Source organism: Sphaerodactylus townsendi, linkage group LG13 (genome assembly GCF_021028975.2).
Source record: "Sphaerodactylus townsendi isolate TG3544 linkage group LG13, MPM_Stown_v2.3, whole genome shotgun sequence".
Lineage (NCBI taxonomy): Eukaryota > Metazoa > Chordata > Lepidosauria > Squamata > Sphaerodactylidae > Sphaerodactylus > Sphaerodactylus townsendi.
This window is the reverse complement of record NC_059437.1, coordinates 33,203,491-33,215,609: the sequence shown is the minus strand read 5'-3', so window position 1 is coordinate 33,215,609 and position 12,119 is coordinate 33,203,491. Positions and strand designations below refer to the sequence as shown.

Sequence of the window (12,119 nt, the reverse complement as noted above, 5' to 3'; positions counted from 1 at the left end):
TCAGTCCCCGCCCTAAAAATTCCTATCACTGAATTTACCCTTTTAAGCACAGCCACAGCTTGAGTTGACTTTTACATGTCTTAATGGATCTTGCTATCAGAAGGAGAGAGAACATGCTGTGTCTTGCCTACCACTGGCTCTCTAAATAAAGAAGCACCAAGGATATGTGATCTCCTGGCTGTGTTTTACAATGTAGAATCATAGAGTTGGAAGAGATCCCAAGGGTCACCAAGTCCAACCCCCTGCAATGCAGGAACACCCAATCAAAGCACTCCCGACAGATTACCATCCAGCCTCTGTTTTAAAAACTTCTAAAGAAGGAGACTCTACCACACTCTGAGGTAGTGCAATCGACTGTCGAACAGCCCTTATGTCAGGAAGTTTTTTCTGATGTTTAGGTGGAATCTCTTTTCCTTCACCTTGAACCCATTACTCCTGGTCCTAGTCTCTGGAGCAGCAGAAAACAAGCTTTCTCCCTCACCAACATATCCATTTAAATATCTAAACATGGTTATCATGTCACCTCTTAACCTTCTCTTCACCAAACTAAATATACCCAGCTCCCTAAGTCTCTCCTCATAGGAAACATGTTCTAATCTGTGGTCCATGGCAGGAAAGTTCAACCTTTGTTCAACATTTGTGTGTGCCTCTTGTGCCTTGGTCTCAAGAAATGGGATGATGGGAGAGAAGACCTGGCAGCATTGGGAAAAGAGGTGGGCAATGCTCACTTTCCTTTCCTGCTGTGCTGAGCACAGTGTGCCCAAGTGAAACTCTCCCAGAGAAGCTGGCCATTCCACTGCTCAAGGCATTTGCATTCAGGGCCACGCAGCCAGAGAGATTGCCCAGCCGTAGCAGATGCTGGGTCTGAGCAGGGAAGGAACCTCGGTACTTCAGAGCCCATAGCGGTGGAACAGATTGAACTGTCACGCCACCGGCAATGAAGGCGGGCTGTCATTTCTGCTTTGCTGAACCTTTTGATCTTGGTGAAAGGGATCAGCGTGAGAATCCCCTCAGCTCCCTCCGCCTTTCTTCCTCCCGGAGAAGAAGGAAGTGCTGCAGCTGCATCCAGCTCTTCTGAGGACGGAACCAGCAGTGAGAGGTGCCCAGGAGCAGGCAGATAGTTTCCTCCTCCGTTTGGAACATGGCAAGGCTACTTCGCCCTGAAGCCCTCAAAAAGATCTCCCAAGCTGATGGGGGAAGCTGAGCCCTTGCAGGCCTTGGCAACTGCCCTCAGCTGCTCAGGCACGACGGCAGGGAGGTCACTCGTGGCTTTGTCCGTTGAATTCGGCACCAAGGAAACAAATTTTGCATCCAGAACTTTTTATGCAAGTATTCTTCATTCTGATGCAATCCCAGTCAGTTGTGGGGACAACCCTGCAATTTAACGTATCATCAAAGGTTTTCACAGCCAGAATCAACTGGGTATTGTGGGTTTTCCAAACTTTGTGGACGTGGTCTGATAGTTTTGCTCCTAACGTTTCCCCTGCACCTATGGCACGTCACGGTAAGATGAGTTTCGCCCCTGCCATGGAGATAACTCATCTTACCATGACATGCCTCTGAAGATACCAGCCATAGATGCAGGCCAAACGTTAGGAGCAAAAACTGCCGGACTGTGACCACACAGCGTGGAAAACCCAAAGCATCCAATCCTGCAGTTGTCTCCATATATTTCCCCTTATAATTATTGCTACTTTCATTTTCCTCCAAGGAGCAGGGAGAAGCTTACATGGCTCTCTCATCCTAGCTTGAACTTCCTGGCTCAAGATCCCCCAGAAGGCCTGGTGTTGTACAGCTGCAGCATTGCCTTTAGACATAGGAAACTCCAGGTCCAAACCCCTGGTTCAGCCCTGTAGCTCCCTGGGAGGAAGGGCAGAATATAAACATAGAATCAATTAAATGCACCTGGCAGCTCCTCCATTCAGCTCCATTCAGCTGTGACTTCTACCTATCATTCTATTATTCTGCCAGAACTGGCTGTTTTGCCAAGAAGGCTACATGGACAGGAATAATATAGAACAGAGTTAGAAGTTGGCACAATTGTGGGTGGGACGGACTCTCTGACTATTGGGGGGGGGGTGGAAATTCTAGGCAAGGGGCCAGTGGGGAGAGCAGATTTTGCTGCTCAGATTTTCCACCATGGTCTTGGGAAGTGTGGTGGTCATTGAAGACTGGGTAGGTCCTGGGAATGTTCCTTCTCATGCAGCATTGAGTATAGGCTAGCCTTCAGAAATACCTTCCCCCAACCTTTGGGGGAAATACCTTCCCCAAAGGGTTTTTTTTAAATTCGTAGAATCTTTATACTACTATAGACCAGTGGTTCTCAACCTTCCTAATGCCGTGACCCTTTAATACAGTTCCTCATGTTATGGTGACCCCCAGCCATAAAATTATTTGTGTCTTGGTTCCTAAGACCATCGGAAATATATGTTTTCCAATGGTCTTAGGCGACCCCTGTGAAAGGGTCGTCCGACCCCCCAAAGGGGTTGCAACCCACAGGTTGAGAACTGCTGCTATAGACCAAGATTTCAAAATGGTAAGAAATAATAAAATAAATATAAAATGTCCAAAATGTCATCTTATCTCCTCCTGGGGCCTGATTTTATGTGTCCCTTTTGGTGCCGCTCAGTGCCGTGTCGTCCCCCTTCCAGCTAGGCTTGTGAACCAGCTCCAGCTGCGCTCTCTGCCAGGAAGGTAATATGACTCTATTCTCTTTCCAGTCTCCAAAATCAGCATTCATCAGTGCCGCCAAGAAGGCAAAGCTGAGGTCCAATCCAGTGAAGGTCCGCTTTTCTGAGCAGGTCACAATTGGTGAGACTGATCCAGTAAGTTCTCTTCCCTGTGCAGCTTTTTGGACACAAAACCCACAACATTCCCAAAGGTCTCTGCTCTAGCCCTGTGATGGCCTTTGGCAAGTTTGCTCTCTAGTTTGTGAGGAAGGGGCCTCTTCAAAATGCGCAAGATGCCAGCGTGAACTGGGCATGAGGGGAAAATCCCTTTTTATTCACTTTTCTATGATGCGTACTGATCCACAAGTCCCTGGAGGTTTCAGAAAGAAAGTCACTCACTATCAAAGCAAGAGGAAAGGGCTAGTGAAGAAATTTCACTCATTACAGGGAAAATGGGACTTGGTTGGCTTTGCAAGAAACATGTCTTCCTTTGAATCTGGAAAAGAAGATCTCAGATGATCTTAAAAGATGTAATCAAGTTTAATGTTCTGGGAGATTTTGCTACAGAGGTGTTGCGCTCCTAGGGACTCTTCATTTGCCTCTTCCCTGCATCTACCAAAACTCATGATAGAAATGACAGACTTTGTCAAGGCACTGGGTTTAGTGGTATCTAGCATCCTTTGTGGTGACTGCAGAACCAAAAGCTGAAAGGCTAGTGGGATACAAGAAGCTTTTCCTTTGGCCCTGGCCCCTGGCCGAGCTTCATTGCAGTTGTGTCAATCAGCTAAAGAGGCAATGAAAAACTGTCAAAGCAACTTTGACAAATTCAGCTCAAGCACTGCAACAGAGTATTAATTCTCCATCAAGAAACCCCAGATTTGAGGTCCCCAAGCAGCCCCTGTGGATCCATAAGAGGCTGTCACGATTTTGCACATTGTCTTTGCACACTGAGTTATTTCAGAGAGAACAGAAGCAGGTAGTCAAGGATGAAAAGAATTAAGAGTTAACCCTGCAAGGCCTAATAGTTCTTCTTTGTATCAACCTTGCAGAAAAGAGAGAAGAACCACCAGGCTTTGTCAACTGTGAAAGTCCAGGGCGGGGAGGGTCCTGAGGCCACTGTTTTCCTGCAAGGTCAAATCTATTTTGACAGTGTGTTGTGGCCTCACCTGGAATGAGGTGCCCATCCCTTTTGGCATCAGGTCTGCAAGCATTCCAGCTCTGTCTTTTGACAGCTTCCAGTTGGGAGGGAGGGAGGGAGAGAGCACAGCTGTGCCTTTCTTGGGTTGTTGCTCTGTCTGAGACCCCCAGTCTCCAGGCACCCTGCGGGGCTTGCAGCCAGAAAGGCTCCTGCCAGAAAAGAAGGCAGCTTCCATGCAGCAGCTGTGCATGGTTTGGCCTGTGCCTCCGTAGGCTCCCGCAATGAACAGAGACAGTTATTCTGCAATGCCATTCTATCCCAATAACATTATCTCTTAATTGCACAAAGATTTTATTAAGCAGTGCGGCCAAAGTGAATCACAAGGCGCTTGTAGCAAGCGCTATTTTTAAACCAAATTAGTGAAAGTGAATATCTGATTCAAACATTACTTGATAAATAAAAGAGCTGGCTTGGCCAGATATTGGTCGCTGGATGTTGGTTTTTGGAGCCTCAGTCCTGGGTGGTCAGCAGTGAGAAGGGTCTTTGTTCCAGTGAGATGACATATAAGCATCTCAGAAGGTTATGAAAAGACCTCAGCAGTGTGAGGAAGAAGACTGGGAAGATTGTGGGTGATCTTGCCTTCATCTCCATGCCTGGGACAAGAATGTCTTGAGTACAGAGCTCAGGAGATGGTGGGGAAAGAGGCTGTGAAAAACTGGTGCCGCTGTGCTGGCAGGCTGTAGGGTGGCCTGCTTCTTGGTCTAGTGTGGTGTCTCTTGATGAGCTGTGAGACTCTTCTTCACAACCCAGCAAATCTCACCCATGAAGCGTGCCTCAAAGCAAGCCAACACAAGTCTGCTGTGGTCAGTATTAGACATTCTGACATTCTCCAAGACCTTGAGTGCAGAGGTCTTCTCACAACACCTGCTTCTTGACCCTTTTAGCTGAAGATGCTGGAGCCAGCACACAGCAACTGACAGACCTCTTTCTCCTTTTTTTTGTCCTCCACTCCTTTCTTCACCACGCTGTGTCCTGTTGCTGCTTCTGCCACTCCTGGACTGGTGGGGGTGGTACCCATTCATCTCCCAGGAGATGCTGAAGAAGGAAGCACTGCTCCTTATTCCTAACGTGCTGAAGGTTTTCCTGGAGAATGGGCAAATCAAGTCTTTCACGTTTGATGGTCGAACCACTGTCAAGGTAGGGGGGACACCATGGGAGGGAGGGAAGTCCATTGCTCTGCTCATCTACCTCGCAAATGCCTTTTCCATCCTTAGGAAAACCGGAAAGTTTTACCTGTAGCAGTCTGTTAGCTTTTTCTCCTCACAAATTCTGTGTCTGCTTCCCACAAACCCAGAAAGTTTACTGCCCTTTCCTGGCTATCAGGCTGCCTTAGAATTAAATGGGAGCAGGATTGAACTTTTCTGAGTGGTCTGCTTGCTGCTCGTTTGCTGTGCATTTCTACAACTCTGAGAACAGCTATGTGGTTCGTGACTCTGCAACTTCCAGTTGCAGTTTTGGGGAAATACATTCCTAAGTCCCATTGTACCCCAGCTGTTCCCAGAAGGCATGGTGGTCCTCACTGCTTCCTAATATGGAAGGCGGGGAAGGCTTACAATCACTGAATGCTGTCCTGTAGCAAGCTTTGGCTTTCAAGGCCAGCACCTAGGCTCCCTTCCCACAACCTTCTCAACCTGTTCTCTCCCTCCAGGACGTGATGATGACCCTGCAGGACCGGCTGTCCCTGAGACACATTGAGCATTTTGCCCTAGTCCTGGAGTACGCCAGCCCAGAGCAGAGCTACAAGTTCCTTCTCCTCCAAGACAAGCAGCCTCTTGCCCATGTAAGCAGCAGTGGCCTTATGCTCCCTGCGCCAGCCTTTGCAGCATGTCTAGGTGATCTGGTTTAAAACTGGTTTGGGATGGTTTTGTTGTTACGGCTTCTGCCATGAGATGATTCAGCAAAGAATAGCAGCAATTAGCGAGAAATCTGTGATGGTGCTGAAAAAAACTGGAAGAGGCAAAGGTGCAGGAGTATTGAGGGGAGCACTGTGAACAGACTGCGGAGCACAGTGGGGAGCCTCTCCATGTGGCCTGGCACTCACTCAGAGACATCATAGGATGGGCTGGGATGAATTGTTAGTCATTCCCCCCACAACTTGCACAGAGTCTTACCAGGAAAATCAAGTGGAACTGAAGGGCTTATATGCATGACAGAGTCTACAAGACCACGCTTGGGCAAGCTGCAAAAAATCTCCTGTGCCTGGTGCCTCTGTTCATGCGCCAGATCCTTTCTGATGGACTTAGTTCCTCTTGAGTTTGAAGGTACCTTTGGAGAAGGGCATTTGAGCGTGCCCTCAGAGCGTTGAGGAAGGGAGACAAAGGGCCACTCCCCACTCACCATAAGCCGTTGAGGAGTCACCTCTGCCTAAAGGAACACAGGGAGAATTCTGGGCGTTCCCCACGTCACCAAGCGCCCATCTTGCCCAGCTGCCCTTAGTTTGCCACGCTCCCACCTCCCTTGTCCGCGTGGCAAGTGGGTCCCTCTGAAAAGAGCAACATTTTTCAAAAAAAACCCCTTGGGTGCACTTGGGAGGTGGGAGACCTCGGCTATTTCACCCAGCCAGCGGCTGATTGGCTCCTAGTAGCTGCTTCCGGCTTTCCAATCAGGGAAACAGGAACCGCCATTTTGTTTAGGGAGGGTATTCCCGTCAGAAAGTGCCCAGAGTGAAGCGTGTACACATCGAGACGTGCCAACATTGCTGCTCTTTTACTCTTTTTTGCCAGAGCTCCACTGTTTTGCAACAGCGAAGTGCTGCTGAGCACAGGATTTGTCGGTGATGTATGCTTGAAACCGATATTTACTTTCATTTTTCTGCCCAAGCAATTTGCAGCAGGTAGTGGCGTCAGCATGTGCAGACGTCTTAAAACAATGCGTTCAGCTTATCCAAACTAACTTTTCGGGTCAGCCAATCAAAATGGAGCCCCGCCTTCGGCTGGCTGCAACTCCCACATGTAAATGATGCACACGCGTGCCAGCCAATCAGAACGCTCAATTGCCTCTTTGACTCTTGATGTGGAACCCCGCGCTATTTCCTGAATGGAAAATGAGTGGGGAACAAATGTCTCCGTTGTCAAAAGCCACGGAGGCTTTTCTACGAGGGGTCGCTGCGGGGTTGCACTCAGACGAGGTAAGTGGGGAGTGGCCCAAAGAGAACAAAGCAACGAGATGGAAAGGGCCCCGGAATGGATACTGGCACTAGCAGTCACGGCCTGCACACTCATAATCTGCTTAATCTGCTACCTGGATGGGAGACATTATTCCAAGCTCTGTGAAGGAAGGGTGAATCTACCATGGTGAACTTTAACGATCTGGAGGAGTCTGAAGCCATGAGTGATGGGCTCCCCAGTGTCCCCCCATTCCTGTAATTGTCAGATTGGCAACTGGGAGCTGGGGCGTTGCTGTCCTGTGATGGGGACTTCATGTTCCTGACCTCTGCATGGAGCTGGAGATGGAACCACTGGCTCATTGTACCTTGCCTCACCTCCTGCTTCTTCTCTCCAGGTGGTGCAGAGGACCTACTATCAGGGGATGAGATGCCTGTTCCGTGTGAGCTTCTTTCCCAAAGATCCAGTGGAGCTGCTGCGTCGAGATCCGGCAGCATTTGAGTACTTATATATCCAGGTAAGAGGAGAAGGCCAAAATGATGGATCAGGGTGTCCAGCTCTGGTGCCCCAGATGTTCATGGACTACGATTCCCATCAATCCCTGCCAGCATGAAGTCCATGAACACCAGAGTTGGACACCCCTTGGATGGACAGTCAGCCAGAAGGAGCCTAACCAGGCCTCAGCCTTCTAACCCAGCAGAAAACATGCCACATTTTCCTCTCTCTCTCTCTTCTGCTGAGTCTTGGATTCTCCTGGATTTTTACTAGCTGTGACGGAACTTCTTTTATTGTTGGCTTTTCCAGGCATTTTGATATTGCTATGTTTTTGGATTTCCAGTTTTATGACTTGTTCTTTGATCATGTTTTACTGCTGGTTTACTTACAGACGCTCCTTGTATTTTTCCCTTTAGTTTAGTTTTGTTTTGAGTTTGGAAGCTCCTCAGGAGCCTTCTGATGCCAAGGGTGTGGAGTGCGAATCCCCCATCCACTTGGGTCACTTGCTCAGGTCATTTCCATGCTCTGCCTCCTCAGCCATCCCTGGCAGCCTGTCAGGCAAGGCCTTCAGCCCAGAAAGCCTCCCTGCCTGGTGCAGCAGTCGAGCAGCCCTGACAGGCACAAGCGTAGCTCAGCAGCCCCCTCTCCTTGACTGAGGATGACTGAGGACAGGAGGCTGGTAATGAACATGTTGGATGAAGCCGTGGTTGGCTGGAGCATCACAGCAGCAGATGGTAGACAAAGAAGCCAGCCAGTCTGCTGCGTCCCACTCTGCAGTAGGTCTGGGCATGTGGCTTCTGGAGCAATGCAGCATGGAATTGGGGGAGGGGGGGAATTGCTCAGCTGAAACATTCCTGACCATAGCAAGGCGCCAGGGATACTGATGTAAACGGTCTCCTCTTTCCTCCCCATCCCTGCAGAGTCGCAACGACGTGATCCGGGAGCGCTTCGGGATAGAGCCCAAGCCAGAGATGTTGCTGGGCCTGACCGCCCTTCACATTTACATCACTGTTTCTGCCACACGGCCCAGCCAGAAAGTGTCCCTCAAAAACGTTGAGTGAGTCTTCCTGCTGCCTCCACACACTCTTCCTCTGCGTAATGGGGGGCAATCCTCAGGGCCTCTCAGCACCAGCCCATTCTCGTTGCTGCTGAGCTGAAGTTGACTGCCCAAAGCAGGCCATTTTGACTAAGAAATGGCCAGCATGGTGGGAGGTGAAGCATGGAGCTGGCATCTGGGCTGGAGGGACACTGCTCTGCCAAATCCCTGGAGCAATGACACAATCACTTCTCCACCCAACTCCTCCTCTGTCCTTACAACAGTCCAGTGAGACTGACCCAAATTCCCTATTGCAAATGTAGCTGCTGAGGCTGAGCAATGGTGGCTTGCTTAAGTCTTCCTAGCGATATCATGGCAGGGATGAGATCTGAACCCTGGACCTGCCTGATTGCCTGTTATTCTCTTAGCTGCTTGGCTACAGCAGCTTGCTGCTGAATCAGCCTACTATTTCTCTCTCCTTTTTCCCACTGAAGTTCCTCTTAGGACCTAAAATTTATCTTTTATGGGCCGGAGGGAAATATTATAATTATGATATTTTAAAGTAGCATTTTTAAAATTAGAAACAGCAGTCCTTTTAATATGCTCAAACCAGGGCATTTGGGAGGGTGAGGATTCTCTCCCACCTCATGCAGCTCGCTTCTTGCACCTCTCTCCACTCTGACACTTTTGCATTCCTCTTTGTGTCTCCCCGGACCAGGCCTCATATCTTTCTCATGTTTCCAGCTACTCTGGGAACCCCCTCCCCAAACTCCTGCTGCACAACCTCCCTTGCAGCCACCGCCCCACCTGCTTGTCTAGATCCCCTCCCCTCCCTGTTTCACACACATTGACAGATTGGAACGTGAGGGAATTTGTGCCGCCACCCTTTATTTCATGGTTTTCTCTTTCCCGCTTCCAGGAAGGAATGGGGACTGGAGCCATTTCTGCCTCCCTCTCTGCTTCAGGGCATTAAAGACAAGAGCCTTCGGAAAGCTCTGTCCCAGCAGCTGAAAGCCCACCAGAACCAGCCGCCATGTGGCACCAAGGCAAGGAGATGTGGGGGGCAGGGGAGAGACTCTCTGGAGGCAAGAAATGTTAGTTTTATGTATTGTCGAAGGCTTTCACGGCCGGAATCACTTGGGTGCTATGTGGTTTCCGGGCTGTATGGCCGTGTTCTAGCAGCATTCTCTCCTGACGTTTCGCCTGCATCTGTGGCTGGCATTCTCTGAAGATGCCAGCCACAGATGCAGGCAAAACGTCAGGAGAGAATGCTGCTAGAACACGGCCATACAGCCCGGAAACCACACAGCACCCAAATGTTAGTTTTCTTGGCTATAGGGACTCTCTGGAGGCAAGAAATGTTAGGTTTTTTTGGCTATAGGGAGCAAAATGCCATGTTGTGTAGAAAGGAGATGGATGAATCAATCGCACATGGCTCCACAGCAGCAGCCAGGACAGGGACCCCCTGGCATTACCAACAAAATCAGCCCTGAGACTGGCCAAAATACAGTTTCGGCTTCAACAAATTTCAAGAAAAACATTCTCCCCTTTGCAAGTCTTCCAAAATCACAACCTGCACCCTTCCTCCCTCCCTTTCTGTGGCACTCCCTGTTACCATCTTCTGTACAAAACTCAGTGTTTTAAAATAATTAAGGTAAACGAATAAATCAGAAGATGTGAAAGAGCTTTGTAATAAATTGTTGCACTTCAAGTTTTCATACACTTCTGGAAGTACTGTAGCCAGAATAAACTGACACATACAAATATTGCTAGATCAAAGTTTGTGAACTAAATTTTTTTGGTCACTGAGAGGTTTTGTACACCAGTCATCTTAATATTATAGAGAACACTGTCTGATCCTTTAGCTTGCCTTTTGCTTAATGAGAAGCTGTATTTTGGCCCAAATTGTGCAAAATCTATATTTAGGGGTTAGTGCTTGGAAGCATCTCTCAGACATGCCTGCAATACCAGCCGGGCCAGGACTAGTGCAGTCGACCTGCTTGTCTGTTGTGATGTAGAGAGCTGTGCCTCTGTGTTACAGTTCAGGGTCACAGCTAAGGGGTGCCTGTGTTTGTAATGCCCTAAGTGCTCTTAGTGAGAAACCTGTGCTCCTTTGAGGCCCTGAACAAAGAGGCTGTTTTTTTCACGTCTGTCAAGGGAGCAGTAGCCATTTGCGAAGTTATAGGTAATGCCTTGGAAGTCTTCACACTCTTGCTGATAGGGTTGTGATGCATTTACACAGGTCTCCACAACCCAAGCAAAGCTGCAGTACTTGCGTATCCTAAATGAGCTGCCGACCTTCGCAGGCGTCCTCTTCAACACAGTGGGACTGGTATGGTAACTGTAGTGTGGACTCATCATAAGCAAATAGGAATCCAAAGGCACGTTTCCTAAGGGCATGAATCAGGCTTTCCCAGGACGGGGCTTTTGGCCATCTGGCCAGCCCTTCTCCCTTTTCTTGCTTTCAAAGCTCTGGGGTAATGTTCATACCATTCCATTCCATTGCCATCAAGAACCCCCATTCTTTAACAGGCGAACAGAGAATTGCCTTGAAAGTGGAGGAGATATTTCCATCTTTGAAGGGAAGCAGTTCTGGGTCTGGCCATTATCTGAATGGGGAATCTCTGTGGAATCCCCCACACACTGTTCTGAGTTTTTTGGGAGAAGGTTGGAGCAGAAGTGTCCTTTTAAAAAATCCAATTCTTGGTTGGCGATATGCCACTGTTAGACTTTCTGCCAAGGAACTGAAACCCTCGTCTCCGTATCAACATGTACCTGTGTCACATGAGAGTCCTTCTTTGCACAGGCCAGTCAATGCATTTGAGGTGCCACATCGACCAGATGCAGAGGGTGTGACGGGACTGTGTGAATGCATGCTTCCCCCCCCAAGTCAGATGGTTTTGTTCAGTGCCGAGGCATGCATAGCATTGCTGTGGAGCCCACATCAGCTTGATCCCATTGTATGTGGCATGAGCCCAGTCCTGACCCCAGTTGCTGCAACAGGGACTGAGTTTTATACACACGGCCACACACAGGCAGGCAGAGTATAGTCCAGTGGTGGCGAACCTATGGCACGGGTGCCAGAGGTGGCACTCAAAGCCCTCTCTGTGGGCACACGCAAGCAGAGTCAACCCCCCCCCCCCCCCACACACACACACACACATCTAGGCTGGCCTGGGCTGCTGGGCTCAATTATTAGAATTAAACCTAAGACCTAGTTTTGGGGAAGCAGTGTAGGTAACCCTGTTAAGCACTGTTAAACACCACTGATTTTCATGCGAAGAAATAAAGTGTGATCCTTTACCTGAGAGTAAGCTCGGTTGCTGGTAATGGTGCTTGTTTCTGAGTAAAACCTCCTAGGGTCGTGATTCACCCGTTCTAAGAGTTGCACGGTTGCTTCAAAGCAAAGCTACCGACTACTACCAAGCTTACTCCCGAGTAACGCATGCCTCGGATACAACCAGTTTTTCTAAACTAAAACCTCAGTATTCAGGTTAAATTGCCATGTTGGCACTTTGAGATAAATAAGTGGGTTTTGGGTTGCAATTTGGCCACTCGGTCTCGAAAAGGTTCGCTATCACTGGTATAGTCCCATATTTCATCGTTTTCATCCACAC

General features: G+C 48.9%; 1 protein-coding gene across 4 annotated transcripts in view; it reads left to right on the top strand.

Moving 5' to 3' along the window:
- The window catches only part of FRMPD3 (FERM and PDZ domain containing 3), a 92,774-nt gene that overhangs the window by 62,331 nt on the left and 18,324 nt on the right, over positions 1-12,119 (top strand). For all 4 annotated transcript variants that reach the window (XM_048514683.1, XM_048514680.1, XM_048514681.1 and 1 more), the window contains exons 6-12: positions 2,721-2,825; positions 4,897-5,004; positions 5,516-5,647; positions 7,369-7,488; positions 8,387-8,523; positions 9,422-9,548; positions 10,745-10,834. In XM_048514683.1, the coding sequence (XP_048370640.1) occupies positions 2,721-2,825; positions 4,897-5,004; positions 5,516-5,647; positions 7,369-7,488; positions 8,387-8,523; positions 9,422-9,548; positions 10,745-10,834 (819 nt within the window). The remainder of the gene's footprint in view (positions 1-2,720; positions 2,826-4,896; positions 5,005-5,515; positions 5,648-7,368; positions 7,489-8,386; positions 8,524-9,421; positions 9,549-10,744; positions 10,835-12,119) is intronic.